This window comes from Hermetia illucens, chromosome 4 (assembly GCF_905115235.1).
Source record: "Hermetia illucens chromosome 4, iHerIll2.2.curated.20191125, whole genome shotgun sequence".
Classification (NCBI taxonomy): Eukaryota; Metazoa; Arthropoda; class Insecta; order Diptera; family Stratiomyidae; genus Hermetia; species Hermetia illucens.
Window position 1 is genome coordinate 11492811 of NC_051852.1, and position 19695 is coordinate 11512505.

The 19695-nt window shown below is 43.2% G+C and overlaps 1 protein-coding gene across 1 annotated transcript in view; it reads right to left on the reverse strand.

Moving 5' to 3' along the window:
* Window positions 1-244: 244 nt before the first annotated feature.
* The window catches only part of LOC119655406 (somatomedin-B and thrombospondin type-1 domain-containing protein), a 245694-nt gene continuing 226243 nt past the window's right edge, over window positions 245-19695 (reverse strand). Inside the window, exons 4-5 of the mRNA XM_038061289.1 lie at window positions 2321-2397; window positions 245-2261 (exon numbers count right to left, since the gene is read on the reverse strand). Of these exons, the coding sequence (XP_037917217.1) occupies window positions 1921-2261; window positions 2321-2397 (418 nt within the window). The 3' untranslated portion in view covers window positions 245-1920. The remainder of the gene's footprint in view (window positions 2262-2320; window positions 2398-19695) is intronic.

Sequence of the window (19695 nt, forward strand, 5' to 3'; positions counted from 1 at the left end):
GGGGGGACGCTCAGGCATTTCCACTGCGATTTCGCAGCTCTAGCTAGAGTCAGGCTACGGACACTGGGTAAACCATTTTTTGGGGACCTCAGAGAGACTTCTAGCTACAGGGTGGGAGAGCTGCTTTCCTTCGTGAATGCTTCGGGCTGGCTCTGAAGATCCGAGCCAGCGGGACTCTGCCTTCATTCTCTCATAACAGTAGTCACGGCCTTAAGAGTTTGTAGCATCAAAAGATTTTGAAAGATTTCATGGTTTATTTCTGACTCATTGATTTTTATTTATGGTAATTACATTTTTCTCTTTTTTATATATTTTGCTTTATAATTGTGTGATATGTCGTATGAAAAAATCAGTTTTCTTTTTCGCATATACAATGGTTTTTTTTATCATTTCTTAATTTATTTACTAAATATTGTTTTATATTTATAATTTTTCAATTTGTTTACTATTATTTCTTGCATTTTCGGTCATTTATTTATTTTTTTAATTTAATGTTGAAAGTAAAAGAATTAAATTATTATATTCATTTTTATCAGAAGTTATGTGTCCTTTATACTATATTTTGAATTTACTAAATTAAAATTTCAAAAATTAATTCTCATTCGCAAATAAACTAGTTTTAATACAATTTTAAATGGTTTTACTATTTATGGTTTGTTATTTATATTTCAACCATTATAAATGATCAATTGTGTGACTGCCCTGCAATGTATTGTTTTAGTCAGGTAAGAGTTGTTTGTTTTCAAAAGAAGTTTTCTTGGAAGTCTATTTTTAAATTTTCAACATCAATTGTTAGGCATTTTACATAAATGTGTAATATAATTAACAGTATCTTTAAATATCAATTCATAAATGAAAATGTGATAAAAATTCAGAAATGATAAATTTCATTTACTTATTTAGTATTTGAGTACAATTTTGAGTATTCTCAGTTCGTATTCAATAAAAGATACTCGAAACCGAAAGAGAAAACTGAATTTATCTTCAATTATAATTCATTTATATATTTCTCTCTATTTTTGACCTTTTATAAAAATGTTTACTAGATTGCTGATCTTAAGGAAAACGTTATGATATTACCTTCTTGCAAATAATTATGAAGTTTTGATAGAAACTTTTCCTGTTCCTTAGTTGTTTTTATTTTTATATATTTTACTTTCGATAAATTTACTATTTACATTATTCCCAATTTATTATCTCAAGATGGTAATACAAGTTTATTTTACGATTTTCATCCACTTTAGATTCTTTTTGCAATTTCATTTTTATTTATTTAAATTTTTATTCTCGTTTTTGTTTGCTATAATCTTATTTTACCTCAATTAATTAAATTTCTAAAATATTTCTAAGTAACTTTATTGTTTTTTATCAGTTCTATTGACATGGATAAGTTTTTAATAAAAATTCGAGTGATAAAATTGTTAGTTTTTAATAAAGTATAAAACAGGTTAGAATAATATAATATAATGGTATTTGTCAATATCTAATTTCCATGATAAATTTCAGGATAAAAAAGTAAAACACATTTATAATGCGACCTGAACAATTACGGTGTAAAAATATGATTTTAATATTTCTTAATTTTCACCTAAATTAGAAACTCATTGGGGAGTATTTTCAAAAACAATTGAAGTTTTAATAGATACGATATTATTGCATTTTTTCTATCAATTTATTATCATTTTCCATTCTTCCTTAATTCTACATGAATTTCGTTAAAATATTCATTCAAAAAATTGGGATACTTTCATTTTAAAAAAATAGTTTTCAACGTTATTTCAAACGATTAGGGATGAAATAAATGCTTTTCTGGGTATTATTCTTCTGAAAGGCTATTAAACCAGTTGGCCCAGATACATTAAAGGATTATTTCGAGAAAATATCTTTGATCTTTTCTCGAAAACCTAGATTTTCGCTTGTTTAAACAAAAATAAATTGAGATGTATTGCATTTCGGTTTGCCCAGTGTCAATCGTAACCATTTGCCACGACATGATGGTGCTGCCAGTGCACTCCATCTGGTCGATCGTCCTGGAAGGCTCTCCCCTCTACAACGATATCTTTGAGGAGGTGCAGCCGTTGTTGTTGTTGTAGACATATCTTTGAGAATAGTATTTTCTTCATCATCCTCGTTCAGTATCGAGGAGTTGTCGGTTATTTCAGTTTTGCTATGGTTGCTAGTGCTTGGGTTGCCCGATGTAGTGGTGTTGGTTGTATCTGGAATTAGAGCTTCTAGGTCGCAACGAACAGTGACACGATCACCTAAAAAATTAAGGAATCGATCAGTAAATGAGAGGTAATTTGCTTCTAAAGTGACAAACCTTCTCGCATTAGATTGTATGGGGGTAGTTTATGGCAGGCTTTAGATGCTTTTAGGACCTCGAATTCCACACAGTATCTGAAAAGAGAGGGGGAAATTGTAGTTAATAATCCTTAAGATAGTTCTGGATAATTTAATTCCTGCTTTAGATTTTGGACTAATTCGAAGGATTTGAAACTAAGCGGATAGCATGGGAAAAAGTCAAATAGTCCGATAGGCTACTCTTCAGGTTAATGTTACTCCAGCAGTTAGTCCTAATTGAGACTTGGTTGCCTAAGTATTACTGGAGCAATGAGTACTACGCCGACTGCGGCACTTGAAGCTATCCTAAATTCATCCCCCATTCACTTGGAGGTGAAACGGAAAGCAGTCAACGACGCACATAGGATCGATACCATTGGGGCGTGCAATGGCGGCCAATCACACGGTCATGCGTTCATCTGGAAATTCCTAGGAAAGCATCTGCCCTCATGCCGACCGATCATATGGTTTCCAGATTTGTTTTTGAAAAGACATACACTGTCGTAATCACCAAAAGAGAAGAGTGGTCGACAAGTGGCCATGAGTCTTTTCAGATTACAGACCTAATAATCTTCACCGACGGGTCAGTCGTGGAGGATGGATCGGAGAATCCGATTATAGAACTGGCCCGATCCCTCGGAAAAATGACAACAATATTCCAGGCGGAGATATATGCCATTTCATTGGCAGCAGAAGAATGTCTGCGACAGAAATGGAGAGGTCGTACCATTCGAATCTGTTCCGACAGTCGGGCGGCATTATCAGCACTAAATGGCAACGACATATCGAGCCAGTTGATGTGGAGTTGTCATCAGGTGCGGTTGAAACTTGGCCGACTGAACGAAACATTCCTTATGTAGGTGCCGGGGCACTTTAACATCGCTGGTAATGAGGAGGTTGACAGACTGATTCGCCGAGGGTCTGGATCCACAATGGTGGGGCCAGAACCAGCTCTTGGAATCCGACCATCTACTGTCAAGTCTACTCTGAAGGGTGAAATTGCAAGGATTCACGCAAACGAGTGGAGACATTTGGACTCTTGCCGGCAAGCGAAAATCCTTGTGAAAGAGCTTAGGGCCATTAGAGCGGCATTTTTGTTGTCCCTTAAGAAGTATGATATGAAAACCCTAGTAGGGCTTTTAATGGGACACTGCTCCTTAAACTACCATATGGGAAAGATTGGGGTAGTGGTTTCGGCTATGTGCAGTGATAATGTGAGGAGGAGGAGTAGATGGGCCTTCACTTTTTATGCAGCTGCCCGACATCCTCAGATCTCAGACGAAGACACCTTGGCAAGGTTTTCTTCAATGAGGAATCTGCACCCTCTCTGCCTCTGGAGAATGTTCTCAGATTCGTTAAAGCCTGCGAACACCGTAGACGGGAAGCCATTGAATAGACAATTTACGGGGATAGTACAATGGGCCTAACAATGGCCTGAATGCTCGGAGCTGCGGCTGCCCCCAGTGAACTAAACTAACTAAACTAAGTCCTAATTTGAGCTCCCTGTGATAATCAGTAGAATCGGTCTCCTGACAGGTCAAGAGCATGTTAGGCAGGTTGGGAATGGGTTCATTATGCTGCTGGTTACATTTTAGAGGCAAGTGAAATCAACCGAAACAAACTCCACACCTGTCCTCTCGGTGTAGTGTGAGGCGCTGAAATGATCCCAGGCAAAGGTGAATCAACATATGCCTGCGCCGGGATGACCAAGGGTTCCGAGTTGAGTATGCAGACTACAAATTCCATATCTTCACGTGTTAACTAGGGTAACTCCTTTGTCGAAGAAAATGGAGACCGGTTGAAGTTCAGAAAAGCCAGTATTAGAAGGTCATCCGTATTCTGAGTAAAACGTTGGGACATACGATCAGTGAGGCACGAAGCCAGACGATTCTTAGTGAGTAAAACAAAACACGCTTGGGAAGCGAACAGAAGAACAAGCCACTGTAACTAAATCTGACTGATTTCAGAAGGAGATTGATTATGCTAGCCAAGGAGTAAGTTCTTCAGTGTTGAAAGCGAGCAATCTTTAACAATACTGAGGTACCTATGGAATACTGGCTGATGTAAAAGTAGATCTTTGCCATTCCTGAGGTTCGAACCTCGATGGTCGTGGATATTCGTATATATTTTTGTGTTTGTCCCACTGGGGTAGGCCTATCCACTGTTGCCGAGTATGGTGAACTGAAGTATAGTATCATTAAAAATGACATAACAATATCAGCGGGAAGACTGTGCAGATACCTTATATTCTACAAAGAAGGAGGGGACATAAATTTCACCTTAGCTGCTTTCCCGAATATAGAAGTTTAGTTTTGTTTGTCTAGCTCAGACCTTTGCTAGGTCCATTGTACTATCACTGGAGATCGCCTATTCATTGGCCTCTACCCGACGACGTTCGCAGGCTTTCGCGAATCTGAGAACAATCTCCAGAGATAGAGAATGCGCAGGCTCTTCATTGAAGAAAACCTTACCAAGGTGTCGTAGTCTAAGATCTGAGGAGGCCGGGCAGCTGCATATGAAGTGCAGGGCTGTCTCTTGTTCCTGTTTGCATTGGCTGCATATGGGCGAGACGACCACCCCGATTTATTCCATGTGATAGTTTAAGGGGCAGTGCCTAGTTAAAGGCCCTACGAGGGTCTTCATGTACCACTTCTTACGGGACAAAGATGATGCCACTCTAGCTACCCTGAGTACCTTCACAAAGACTTTCGTTCAAATTTCTGCTTTCGGCTGCGTGAAGCCTTACCATTTCCCCCTTCAGAGTAGACTTGACAGTAGATGGCCGTATAGCAAAAGTTGTTTCTGGCCCCACCATTGTAGGTCCAGAATCTTGGCGAGCGAGTCTGTCAGCTTCCTCACTAAAAGCGATTTTTGAGCGTCCTGACAGCCACATCAGGAATGTTTCGTTCAGTCAGCCAAGTTACAGCAGCAGCTGATGACAACTCCACACGAACTGGCTTGATATGTAATTACTGTTTAGTGGCGATAATGATGCCCCACTGTCGGAACAAATGGCGTGACCCTGAATTTTTGTCGCAGACATTCTTCTGGTCCTTATAAAATGGCTTATATCTCCGCCTGGAATATAGTCGTCAATTTCCCGAGCGGTCGATCCAGTTCCATAATCGGATTTCCCGAGAATACCCCTGCGCCCGATCCATTTTCCATGACTGACATCGGTGAAGATTATTAAGTCTGTAATCCCAAAAGACACGTGGTCATCTAGCGACCATTCTTCTCTTTTGGTGCTTACAATGGAGTATGTCTTTTGGAAGACGAATCTGCAAACCATATGATCATCGGGCATCAGAGTCACCTGATGTTTGCCAAGAAATTTCCAAATGGACGCATGACCGTATGATTGGTCACCTTTCCACGTGCCATTGGACCAAGCCTTCGTTTCACCTCCATATGGATTTGGGGTAAATTTAGAATAGCTTCGGTGCCACGGTCGCCGTACTACTCATTGCTCCAGTATTACTTAGGCAACTGAACTTCTGAATCTGCGTCAGCAACTTCCTGCTGTTAGCAAAGTTCAGCCTCGGTCACCAGATGATGCATGCATATATCAAAAAGGATGTTATTATGGACGTATACATCCAATGAATTGGTTTTTGGTGAAAGTCCAGAGGTCTTATCTATCGCAGTCATGCAGCACCAGAGCAATCTGCAGGATTTCTGGTATTGTTCCTAGATATGGTGCTTCCACGTTAACTTGTATTTGAAATGTACTTCTAATTTTTTGACAGTTTGTATCTGTATCACCTGGATTTCCGTCCCTGCTAAGGTGGTTAGCGTGTAACTGCCCCACCTGGCGTTCCTAGTGAAGATAACTAGTTTAATCTTCCTAGCGTTCACCGTGAGTCCAATATGGAGGCACCAACTGTGGATCACATGCAGTGTTGCATACTATGCCCGCAAACTTGTCGAGGATCAGGAGCCATAAGAGTGGAGAGAGAACGCCTCTCTGTGGGCAACCCCTAAGACCTTATGCTCTACTTTAGAGGTTTTTGAGCCTCTTTTTACCGAATCCAGCAAGCGGCTAAATCAAACTTAAGAGCTCGGCCAAATCCGAGTTCCACCATGGTGTTTTACCCTCCTTTGGCATCATCAGGGAACAGCTCTCTTCGAAAGGTTATCTCATGATTATTGTGATCATCTGGGTTGTTTTCTCAATTCCAGCAATGGATGATGCATGATGATGAAGCGTCTTCCAGGGACTTAACTCGGGCGTTCAGTACTGTTTTGTACGTCGCCCAGTCTGTCTTACGTGGATTCCGAAATGGAGTGTGTAGAGGTGGAGCCATGCCCATTACAAAATCAATGCGCCTGTGATCCGAGATTGTGATATCTTTTGATACTCTCCGCTCTCCGTAAGAACCGCAATGTCAGGGGATGCCACTGTGATGTCGATGACCTCTTGCCTGACCACACTGAAAAAAGTTCAATTATCCAAATTGAAGAACTCAAATTCGGTTCCTCTCATATACCCAAACAGTCTTGATCCTCTCGTGTCGATGTTGGGACTTCCCCAGTATATATGGTGGGCGTTAACATCACATTCGACTATTGTTCGCATGCCATTACTTTTGACATATTGGTTAGCTCCGATGAATGTTCCACTTTGAACTCTGTCTATGTCATAAGGGCAATAAGTAGGGCACCATAGAATCTCCTTATCTCCATGTTGGCTTTTTATGGTCAATTTGGTCGTTGTGGTGTCGCCATCACATAACATAGGTCGTTAACCAAGATAGTTTCGAGGTGTTTTGAAACCGCCATGCATGAGTGGCATCTATCACTTCCATTGGCATACAACAAGTCAGCATGTCGGAAGTTTAAGCCACTGATTTCCCAAACAACTACCCATGCTTCTTGTATGAGGTATACACACATCTTGCAGCTATTGATTCGACGACTGATAAGTGCGGTCGTCGCTTTATAATCCTGGAAATGAGAGATATGGCGCCTTATCTACGGTTCAGATGTAGATGCCTTCAATGGTTTTAGGAGCCGACACCTGTAACGTGACCGTCTCAAGCCCGTAGTAGAGTTGGTAGCCCGTTTGTTCCCGAACCTTTTTATGAGTCAATTCAGGATCACTGATAGTGAAGAAAGTTCCCGGACTATGGGCGCTTCCTGATTTGCTACCTATTAACATCCAGGTGGAGGCGTTAAGGTTATTCTGCACTCCAAGTTGTTCCAGGACCTTAGCATAATTACGCTCCTCTTTTCGAAGCCAGAGAGGTACTTTTTTAACGATGGTAGCTCGGAAACCCTCTTCAGTCGCGCACCTTTCCATACATGGTTGACGAAGGAGCAGTATTATTTGAGCCGCTCGATTCTGCATTGGTTGGCAAAGCTTATCCGTAACATTTTACGGTATACACCAACCGACTCAAAGTGCAGTGTAATCCTTTGTAAGGATGCAGGTCTTACATCTAGGAGGAGTTTCCTCCCATGATGCTGATACTGTTCAGCATCGTTACCCGAAGGATTGGTGCCGTCATAGCAGACCCATTCATCTTTCTTGACTTGGCAGTTGCTGGCTGAGTAAAAAGCTCTTTGAGTGTTGAACAATTTATCCCAGGAAAAACACGAATTCAGAGAGGTTAACCGCTGGGTTCATAATGAGTTATGGGAGGCGAAATGGAGAAGAAGAGTACGTACTCAGGTCGGGATAAATTTCATGAGCGCAATGGAGCTTGTGATGCCTATATGACGGGGGTAATATTTTAGGGGGTCTAGCTGAGGACTGCTGCATTTAATGCTTTCTAATAAGGGCTTGTTATATAAAGAACCGATAAGATAAGAGGTTTCAGGAGAAAAGGAATCAAAGTTGAAGCAAGCTTTGAACAAATTTTAATACTTCAACCTAATGACAAATTTTGACACTGTAGTTCGCTATTGATGTGTGTCTTACTATTCTGCTGTCTATGGTTTTTTGGCTCTACGTTGGATTGATGACTCTGAACTTATCATATATATTGGTGGCTTACTGTCAATCACATCTATTTGTTATCGCTACCGATTCCTGCAAATATATTTCAACTCATCCCACGGTTTCCCGAGAAGCTTGCCTTTTTGTCTCTATCATAGTTTTTGGTTGAACCACTCGTCGGCTACCCTGAGATAGCTGGTTTCACTGTATGGCATCACCCACCCTTTTTCAATGTTTGACTAACCCCATGTCACTTTTAGTGCGTGATTGGCTGTTCCGTACGCAGGTATTGTCTTTCATTTGTTGTTTCCTCAGATTGAATGATACGCAGCAGATATAAACTGCAGAAAGCCTGAAGCTTTTGAGTAAAAGTGACGCTCACTTTCCCTGAAGGACTCCCTTATTGTGACACAAGGAGGACATTGTCACAGAACAGCCTGAGCTTGACCATTCTCATTCGTTATTCTGTGAGGCCAGACTGCCCCGATAATACGCCGGAGACAAGTGTTGACGAAGAAACAATGGTGACGTTTTGCTTATTTTAAGATTTAGGCCATAACGTTGTTGTTTGACAACCAGCATGTTCTTTAGGTAATTTTTGGTAGCAATATACCAGCAACTCCTCAATGAGTTTCTTGAAGAGGTTGAAAAGCATACTCCATTTGTACCTTTTAGAAAGTTTGGAATAGAATTGCGTTGCCCTCATTTCTACGAAACAAGGCTCCTCATTGGTTGAAATGTCAAACTTTGTCCCCCCATATGTGAAATATACAAGGATCTAATAAAATTATCGTCAAACAAATTTCTACTAGTTGAGTTAAGGAACCAACCGTACTCAATTATCTTCCATTGTTGTGAACATGTTCCCTTCTGCAGTAACGTCCTGACAGGTATCTTACGGCGAACAGCTTTAAGGCAATCGTTCGAAACGAACGCCTTGGAATTTAATGGAAAATAGCCAGGAGCCAATGTTGCTATGATACCTCTAACGTAGTGGAATTCTATTGTACCTTCATGCATACAGTCGTCGAGTTACACTTTCACCTGCTCACATTTCCAGACAGGACATTTTCAGGCATAACCAACTCCTGTGTACACCGACCCAACTCAAGTATTTCAAAATAGCATGCGATTCTGTGGTCCATATAATTGAAAAGTGGGTTCGATATTTACCAGTAACTTCATCTAGGATACCCATCAGGCTAGTGAACTATCATTGAATATACTCCTTGCTCTAGACGTACCCAGGAATATGTATCCATCTCTCTAATCATGCGAAAACTCTTTGAAAAGCACATCAATTTGGAGCCAGATATGTGCTGACATATGTATCAAAGGACATGCGGTTGCTTGTATTATCATCCAACCCTTTTCATTTCCTTCTCTGGAAGCAATCAAGCTATTTGCCCAGACGAGGACGCTCTAGTATCGTAGATAACGTTAAATATTGAATTTTATCATTACTAAAGGTATTGAAAAGTTTGCCATTGAAATTTTATGAAGGATCGAGTTGAGAAATTGATTAATGGGGGTGGTCCCTATTCTTATTTATTATGTCGTGGGCTTTTGTTGAAGGAAAATGGTCGAACAATTTTTTTAGGGATTGCTGAAGGAAACGGACGTTTATCGATAAATTCTATATTGGGAAATATCTGGGGAGTTACGAGTAAATATAGTGCATTCCCACAGGTTCAAGGGGCTGATGGGATTTTTTATAGAGCAAGTGAAAGATCGTCCTTGATAACATTTTTTTTTTTCAGCGAATGGCTATAGGTTGAATCAAATCCCCTCGATGGTGGTCCAAGAATAAAAGGCTGCGATTCTCTAGAAAAATGGATCACTGGATGCACTTGATTAACTCGAGAGGGTTTCCAAAATATGGCCAGAGAGTTGAACGAATTCATGTATATCCTTTTTGGGTTAAAAGTTTTACTTCTTTTATTTTTCGTGAAAAACAGATTTCAGGAACCAGTTTCTCCAGTTTCTTCAATACAAAATCTTCTAAAGAAACATTCCCCCTTTTTTCCCTTGAGACGTCTTACAAGGAATCTCCTCAGCGAATCTTGTACTGATACCCCCTAGAAAATTTAGTTATGTTTGTCTTCGTTTTCAGAAGTGACGTATGCGGTAAAGTGGTCCATGTCAGTGCCAAATTGGTTCGGATGTACAGAACAAAGTTGCTGAATGGTTAAAGCCCTTATTTCCAAAATGAGTCAACTTCTACTTCCAAGTTGTTAGCCCCGCATAAACACCAGGGAGCTCAGGCTCAGGATGGCAAACAGTAGCATATGAGCTGACAGCTCTGTCATTTTGTTACTTTAATATACCGGAGTAGCATCTCGTGAAAATGACTCTCAGGAGATAATGTTGCAGCTTTTCGAAATTAGGAACAATTTTTGAAGGACTACAAATACGTTCAAAGCCATGTCAGTATTAAATTGGTAGTGCCAAGTGGATCAAAACGTAAATCTGACTAGCCTGAAACTAAGCCCTTGAAAGGCCGTTGAAGAGGAGCTGAGAAAAAGCAAGTCGTTTGTATAGCGCATAGATGCGCAAAATGAGGTACCTTTGATTTGATACCCCACACGACTATATTTGATGAAAAAAAAAATTTACACCCTCCTTTTGCATGTATGGGGACCCCCTTAAATTCGCTGTAAAAGGGTGAAACTCACTGTATGCGTGAGCGTTCACAGTTCTCGTCTTTCTACCAAATTTGGTGTCAATTGCTGTAACCATCTCCGAGAAAACTGCGTGTGACGGACAGACAGACAGACAGTAAACCGATTTTAATAAGGTTTTGTGTTTACACCAAAGAAAAATATAGGGGGAAAATCGTGGCTGGGGCCTGGAGCAGGACTCTATTAAGTCGAGCGCTAAAAGAATTTAAGCGGTTAAGTATGATGTTCATGACCCTTGGGTAATGAAGATTTGAAATTTCCTCCCTTTTTGACCGAGGTTCCATCCGAAAACCCCGACAATTATCGGTTTGTGTACTCTCAGTGGACAACCCCTTTCACTACTAACCTCCTTCCAAGATTTGGGTGTAATATTCGGTTACAAATTTTGCTTCAATTCCCACTTCGTTGATCACCAATCGAGATTCGAAATTGTTTAGTTTAATCCTACATTCCTTCTCTGACTTTGCCTCAATTCAGCCCTCCTTAACAGTCTTCAACTCCCTTGTCAGAAACATCCTTGAATATTGCTGTGTAGTCTGGACCCTCTTCCGCATCCGTAACTGTCGCACTCTTGAAATTGTACAACGCGTATTCACCTGGACCCTCTTTTACAAGAAGAAGTTTCAATGGGTTGACAATACGTCACAACTTCGCACCCTCAATCTCCCCTCTTTGCAGCAACGTGGTATCTTCTTTGATATGTGCACTCTTTTCAAACTCTACAACTGCCTGATAGACTGCTCTGTTTACTCGGATATTGCTTTCCCCACCACCTCTCATAACACACGTAGTGTATTTTTGAAGTACCCTTCGCGGAGTTCGAGAATTACTTCCGCTACCCGATCCCGAGGCTGTGCCGGTCCTACAACGCCCTACAGCTTGGGTCCTTTGACTCTGTCCCCTTCTTTAGTTTCAAGCGTAAGGCAAGCCATTTACTTGCTCCTCCCTCTTAGGACAATATGTAATAAGGAGCTTGTATATGTATATGTGTTCATCAAGGAAGCGCCCTCTCACCACTCCTTTTTGTTCTTGTTATGGACACCGTCACACGGGATATCCAACGTCCAGCGCCCTACACACTGCTTTATGCAGATGATGTTTACCTAGCATCTGATAGCAAAAATGATCTCGAGCAGCTTGTTCAAAAATGGAATGATCGCCTCATGCAACACGGTCTCAGATTGAATTTAAACAAAACTGAACTTTTGACGACCGATCCCCATGAAACAGGCACAATCACTGTCAGCGGCAGTGATCTGCCCAGAACTGAGCGATTTAAATACCTCGGGTCAACGCTATCAGCCAATGGAGAACTGCGTTATGAAATTGCTTCACGCATTAACGCAACCTGGATGAAGTGGCGTTCCACAACTGGTGTCCTTTGTGATCGACGTATCAACGAACGTCTCAAATCTAAAATTTACCGCAATGTCGTCCGTCCAGTCGCTCTCTATGGTTCTGAGTGTTGGCCGACTATAAAAGATAATGAACGGCGTCTTGCGGTAATGGAGATGAAGATGCTACGTTGGACTAGTGGCGTCACACGTTTAGATCACATCCGAAATGAGGATATCCGCGATCATTATGGAGTTGCACCGATCGTGGAAAAGTTGCGAGAGAGGCGTCTTCGATGGTATGGTCACACAATTCGTGCAAACGAGAATTCACTTGCCAAGATTGGTCTGAACATCGAAGTCGATGGTAAACGACCAAAAGGCAGACCTAAACAACGGTGGCTTGATACGCTGGATGGGGATTTGAAAGCCTCGAGATTGCCCCCAGGTCAGGCATTCGATAGAACCAAATGGCGAAGCCGATCACGACGAGCCGACCCCGCTTATGAACGGGACAAAGCCTGAAGAAAAAGAAGAAGAAGAAGAGGATATGTATATGTATTTTCTTTATAATAATAATAAATAATTTGGTTGGGGCGGTCCGGATTCGTATCCTATACACTACCCAACCAATTCTGGTTTTCCCGTTGTTTAGAAAGTACTCGCGTATTGCTCCGCAACTTCCTCCACAGCCAGTTTTTGACCTCAGCAGTACGCAGAGGTGATACCAATCCGGACATTGGTTACCTCAGGAAATTCTCTCTTCCACCTCGGTCTTATCTATGAGGCAGTGAAGTCTCGGATTTCCAGAGAGCACCTGGGTTCCAGGCTGGAAATCAAAGCTTTCTCTCCCAGAAGCCCCTTGACTGCTTCGCAGAACATAATTTTATTTGTTGTCCTCGAGCCTGATTTGACTAGAACTCTACCACCCTTCGTTTCTCGAATGGAAAACACTTCTGCTCCGCTAACTTCGGGTTTGGTCTTATAACGGATCTCACTGAGGACTTCCCCAAAAGTCTTACCATTCGTCGGCTTAATAAGCAGAGGTAGCTGACTAGTTCTTCATCGTCTCCCCATATTTTCTTTTGGTACTCCATCCTTCGTGTCCGCCTTAATTTTAAGCAGAGGGGTCCTGACGACGTGTTGTCTCTTGTCCCTCTTTGTTTTCCTCTTTTAAGCCTTGGAGAGTACTCGAGTGAAGTCTCCTTCAGATGTCCCTTCCTCCTTTCGTTTTTGTTTCCAACTCGCTCTGCAACGGGCTGTCTACGATCCGTTCAGCGCTTGCGATATTCACATCGGGAAGCGAGGTTGTTTTGGTTTCCCGCGAATTTTCTCTTACCGTCTGCCTATAATACGAAATTCTTTCCAGAAGCCCCTCCAGCTACATCAGCCCGTTTTTCACCCCTTGGCTGACGTTTTTCTGGAGGTACGTCGAAGATCGTGTGCGCTTCACAACTACCCCACATTCCTTAATAAGCCTTTCCTCTTAAGCTTTCGCGAGAGCAGTCGACAGCGCTCCCAATCGGCTTATATCCGAAACCATCTGGTTAGTTTCAGCAATTTCCGCGGTGCCTCTTTCGACAACTATAGCACTATAGGTGTCGCATCACTTTGCGAGTGTTCTTATCTGTTTGCGCAACTCGGTGTCTCGTAGGGTTTTTAAGTCCCTGCTGCGTCTTTTGCTGGGCGTTGGAGCGAGCGACCCAGTTTCGTGTGTATAAACGCAGCCAGCTCATTCTCCATTCCCACTATTTCCTTGTTCGTATGGTTTGTGTTTGCCATTTAAGTTTACCACCGCATCATATGCAAGGGAGCGCACCGCAATAATCAAGAACAGATAACCCTAGAGGACGAAGCCCCAACCCCAGTTCTCTGGGGTCTGACTTACGAATAGCTGATCTCGGAAATTAGCGCTCGCTCGGGGAACTACTAATAACCGTTCGATGTCCACTACCCGACCAGGATCCTGAAGGAGCCGGTTCTACACGCCACAACAACCATCTTGGCAAAGCTAGGCTCACATCACCTCATCTACGTCGACGGCTCCAGGGACTCCCAATGTGTCCCGACGTGTATCGGTCATTAGAAGTTCGCTCTTCACCGAGAAACTTTTTCGAGGTTACTACCTAGGGCACAGGTACTATGCCAGCTAGGGAGTCAGAACTACTTGGTCGGGCATCTCGGGGACACCACTCCCTGTATCCACAATAATGGCCCCAGTACAGAACCCTGGGGGACACCCACAGAGACAACGTGCTCCTGAGATCCGTCATCTGTATCATACCAGCGTCCATTCTCGCAAGTAGCTGTTCTCAATTGCAGCGATATAGGTGGGAACACATGTATATGGCTCCAATTAGCCGAATTCAATGGATTCCTCACGTCCAGGTTTACTACCATGCAATATTTGATGGTACTACACTTTCCAGCAATTGTATCTGGCGCCAAGCCAATACCCAATTTGCAGGCATCAATGGTTGATCTGGCGATACGAAACCCATTCTACTGATCTGAAAGGCCGCCTTCACTCCCAACGACAGGAACTAATCTATTATAGATTATCCACTCCATTTTTTAGGTGTCAGCGCCTCACTCTTGCTGGTGGAAAAATCGGTGGATGATTTTCAACAAGAGGGTAGGGCACGTAATTTGCGGAGACGACGGGACTCGGAATCATCCCATCATAACTTTATAGGCACTCCCCCACAAGTTTGCATCCACCCCTGAGCAAACCTCCTGAAAACATTCCCTTTTGTTTCACTGGATGGCCAGCTTGCTTGCATGCATGTTCTTTTTGAACCTGATCGATCCTACCTATCCCCATCAGAGCAGTTCGTCTACCTCGGCGGCACTATTCACTATATAGTTGAGTCTCTACTGGAAGCCTCCCATACCTTGGAGATGCTTTGTGTGACTTGGAGAGCTTTTTCCGTGGGATCGCCAGCCTTATTAGGTTGATCTACCCACACTTCCACGAAGGTTTCCTCATTCAGTGCTTTTGCAGATCAGCTTGATTCGCCATTCGACCAATGCCAGGATATACCACGCGCCAGTGCAGTGCAGGACTACAATTCAGGGAGTTCCAGCTTTTCGTCGTTAACCAGAACTATATCTGTCTGTATAGCTGTCAAAACCACGTTAGTCGACCAGCGATTTCATTTCAGCCCATCGTTTTTCGCCTTCATTATTGGTGTAAGGTCTTAATTTGCTTGAATACTTTTTTCTCCAAATCCAAATCACTTGTAGCGTTAGATACCGCGCCTGATAGGAGACCTTGTAACTTCTCACAGGTCAACCCGCTTACCTACCGAGACCGGTAGCCACACCCTGTACGAGCTGATCCTACTGGCAAAGAACTTGGTCCAAAACATTCCACAGCAAAGAAGCCTACAGAAGCTGCATCTGTTTGTTGATCACCAGGGTCTCCTGAGGGTTGAAGGAAAGCTTCGAAATGCTAATATACCAGTGGCGCATAAACCTTCTATTCTCTTGCTAAAAGAACACCACGTTACTTGCCTGATATTACGGGAAGCGGACCTATAAACCTATAAACACGTGGGAGCATCCAGATAGTTGGTAATTACTCAAAATTGCGCTGTTGGTACAAAGGAGATGACGAGGGACGCGCATTTCGAATTGATCAGTGATTCGTCAACCGAAGCATTTCCCGCTGCATTCAAAGGATCTACAACAAGAAGACGATTATGCTTGGAAATATATACTGAACACGAAGGCAGTGTTGCAAGAGCGAAATGGATGAGAAGATGACGTAGGCAATAGCTTCGGCATCAAAAAAGGTTGCGTCCATTTCTGCGGTTCATTTCGATAGCGGTTTGTGTTTTTTTGTGATCCTCGGGTTATGAACTTTTTCGATATTTTTAGGTATTCTAGACGTTTTCCAGCGATGTCATTCTTCGCGATAACTTGCATTATCGACCTATTAGCGACAAAGTTCTTGCCCTATTGGAATCAGCAATAGAGCGAAGTGATTATGCGCTTTTTAAGGACGAGGCTACCAGTCTCTAGCTCGAAGTCAAATCTGTCAAACTGGCCATTGTTAGGGTCCCCGAAAAGACCACTTTGCGGTGGTGGCAAAATGAAGTTCAGACGAATCATCTATTGAATTCCGAGAAGGGCTATTCTGACTCAGTGTTATGTAGTTTATGTACATGTTGGCAGGACATAGGCAGTGACAAGAATGGCGATCCTAGACATAAAAGTGAAAAAATATTGTGTTCTCTGCAGGAACCGTATTATGCTTGAAGAAGACATGATCCATGCTCCTGGTTTGGGGTGATATTAGGTCTTCAAAGAAGAGCTATGGAAATTGAAGGTTACATGTTCTGCCTCCTTTAAGGCTGGAAGGAAATTGATGGAAGGATTTAAATTTATGGGCTAGGAAACTCTAACTCTCTCTCTCAAATTTTGAAACTCTACTGCTACCAAAACCTCAATAACACCTCGGATAGGAACTGACCTCACCACAACGTCCTTTAGCTATCGAAAACGAACTATGATTGGTTTCTGAAATATGCCCATGTTCTTCGGTAACAGTAGCGAGGGTCCTCAGAATTCTCCCCTTCTCTCACTAGAGCGGGAGTTCCAGCGACGTAAACTATAGATTTTGGGCTTAAGTGAAGCAAGATGGTGGGACTCTGGAAAGTACTCCTCCCCTTCTTACCACACTGATGGCAATGTGCTTTTGTACTCTGGAAAGCCAAGTGGTCGAAGACGTGAATCCGGTGTCGGACTGCCTTTGACGGCTACCACAAGGCGTGCTCTCTTGACCTGGGAGCTGGTTTCTGACAGATTTATAACTGATAGATTCCTGTCCAGGTTAAGGAGCGTCATCATTGTACAAAGCTACGTACGAACGAAGACTCCCGATGTAATGGAGAAGGATGCTTTCTATGAGCAATCAAACGCGGTTCAGGAGAAGCTTCCAGAAGGTGACACCCTGATCTGAATGCTAAGTTGAGAACTGACAACACCTTGCTCGGACATGTGATGGGGAAGCACGGTCTTGGCGACCGCAACGGTAATGGTGGAAGGTTCGTGGCTTTCTGCAACTTCCACCGTTTCGTCAACGGTGGCACACTGTTCGAGCACAGAGCCTGCCATAAGGTCAGTTGGGTTTCAGCTGCAATCCGCAGTAGATTTAGGAGTTGTCTTCTGGGTGTATGTAACAAGATAGGCGCTGATATTGGCCTCCAAAGGGATGATCATCTGATGGTCGATTACGTTCGCTTGCGTGTTAGGTCCGCCACTTCTCGCAGGGTTGGGGAGATGTGACCCCTTAAGTTCAACATCGACCGTTTGCAAGATTCAACTGTCGTTAGACAGTGGGAGAGCTATCTTGCTGAGCCAACAGCAGATTTATTGAATAACGCGCTTGAGAATATCGATGAGCATTTTCTTGAGTACGGGATGTTGGATGGATGCATTATGAGTGACCACACTCCTATTGAGTTCGTGCTGGTCAATAGGGGTGTGAACGTGGGTGTGGATCAACCAATTATGCTGACGTGTGGGTGCAACCGGGTGGAATATGTTGCTCTGATGGAGGAGTTACCCTACCGCTCTCCCCTCTCTGAGTTTGTGCTCTTGTCTATGGTTGACAATGTTAAACTGTTGCATGGGTGGATGTGTAGCGTCAATGGTGACATGCTTAAGAGGCTGAACGAAGAGCTTGTAAGTTTATCACGTGGTGGGCGAATGTTCTTCGTTTTAAACGGAGGGAAGTCCGTCGCTCGAGGAAAAAAATCGAAAGGGCGCGTTGACCAACTTAGGCTCGCCTATAGGCGAGGTGTCTTGTCTTCTAAAGATCTATTGAGGCAGTCTAAAGAAGAAGACTAGTGGCGATTCGTCGGTTAGCTTAGTGATGACCCTTGGGGTAGGGTCTACTGGATATGCAGAGGGAAACGTAGTCACAACACAGCCGGCATCAAGGTGAATGGTGAACCTATGCTGATTTGGCATAATAGTGTCTGTACTTTGCTGGGGGAACTATTTCCAAGATCCGACCCTTCGGTGTCTTCTGGCCGTCGCGTTGAAGGAGAAGAAGAAATTCCTCCCCTGAGCTGTTGTGAGCATGACCGAGGCTCAGGTTTCGGAAGTCACCTGGCTAGGATGGGATAACTGGTGATATGTTCAAAGCCATCTGGCAGGGCGTCCCATCTCATTTCCAGTGTCTGTTTGAATGTTGATTGAGGGTGATTGTTCTCCTGAAGTCACCAGAGAAGGATAAGAGTAATCCTCGGTCATACTGGGCCATATATTTTCTCTCGGCTCTTAGCAAGGTCTTGGAGAGAATTATGGTTTAGCGACTGGGGGTGAAAACATCCCAACTAGTGTCTGACAGACAGTTTGGTAGTCCACCGACTACGCCTTAATGTATGTGAAGGACTTTGTTGTCCGTTGTTGTAGCAAGTACGTCCTAGGAATCTTTGTAGATTTTAAAGGCGCATTTGATTTCTTAAATTGGTCATCGGTGTAGTCGAAACTTTGTGAGTGTGACTGCCAGGAATCAGTTCGGTTGAAGAGCTACTTCCATGGTAGGAAAGCATTCGTCCAAGGTGTTAACAAGCGTGTGTGGTTGAATGTGAAGTGCGGCTGCCCAGGGGGATCTATCGCAGGTCCATTTATATGGAACCTGATGATCGACGAACTGTTGGGTGAGCTTTCTACCGTAGCTAAATGCGTTGCTACGCGGATGATCTCCTCATTCTTGTTGAGGGGAACAGTCGACTTGAGCTCGAGCAGCGGGGTACTGAGTACATGCGCATCGTTAGCGCGTGGTCTCTAAAAGTCGGTGCCGCGGTCTCAATGGATAAAACTATCGCGATGATGCTGAGACTGAGGCTGCCTACGTAGTCAGTTCTTGGTTAAATCGAATGGAGTTTCTTTGAAATATCGGCAGAAAGTGACGTACTTGGGAGTCAAGATCGCGGAGCACATGTCCTTGGGTCCGTATCTGCGTGAGCTTAAGCCACCGTTGACCAAATTAGTATGTATGTTGAGGCGTGTGATGAGGTGTGAGTGGGGTCTAAGCAGGAGGACTGCTTGATCCATATATGTGGAGTTCTTCCTTGTATGTTCTACGTACGGGTTCCCTATGTTGTATGATTTGGCGATGACGGTACAGGGTAGGAAACTGTTCTACGCTCGTTAGCGAGTGGCGTTGTTAGCGTGTTTTCCTGTGTGTCGTGCGGTCTCGACCGACGCCATGCAGGTCTTTTTGGGTGTTCCTCCCCTTGACCTGGAGGTAGTCCTGCTTACCACGGCCTATAGGATCAGGGAGGGGGGGGCGTACCTTTGCTTCGAACAGTCTTAATTAGTGTAGACCAGGTGGAGGGCCTAGGACCGCTTGCGGTCAAAAAGGTGTTAGATTAGAGTGTAA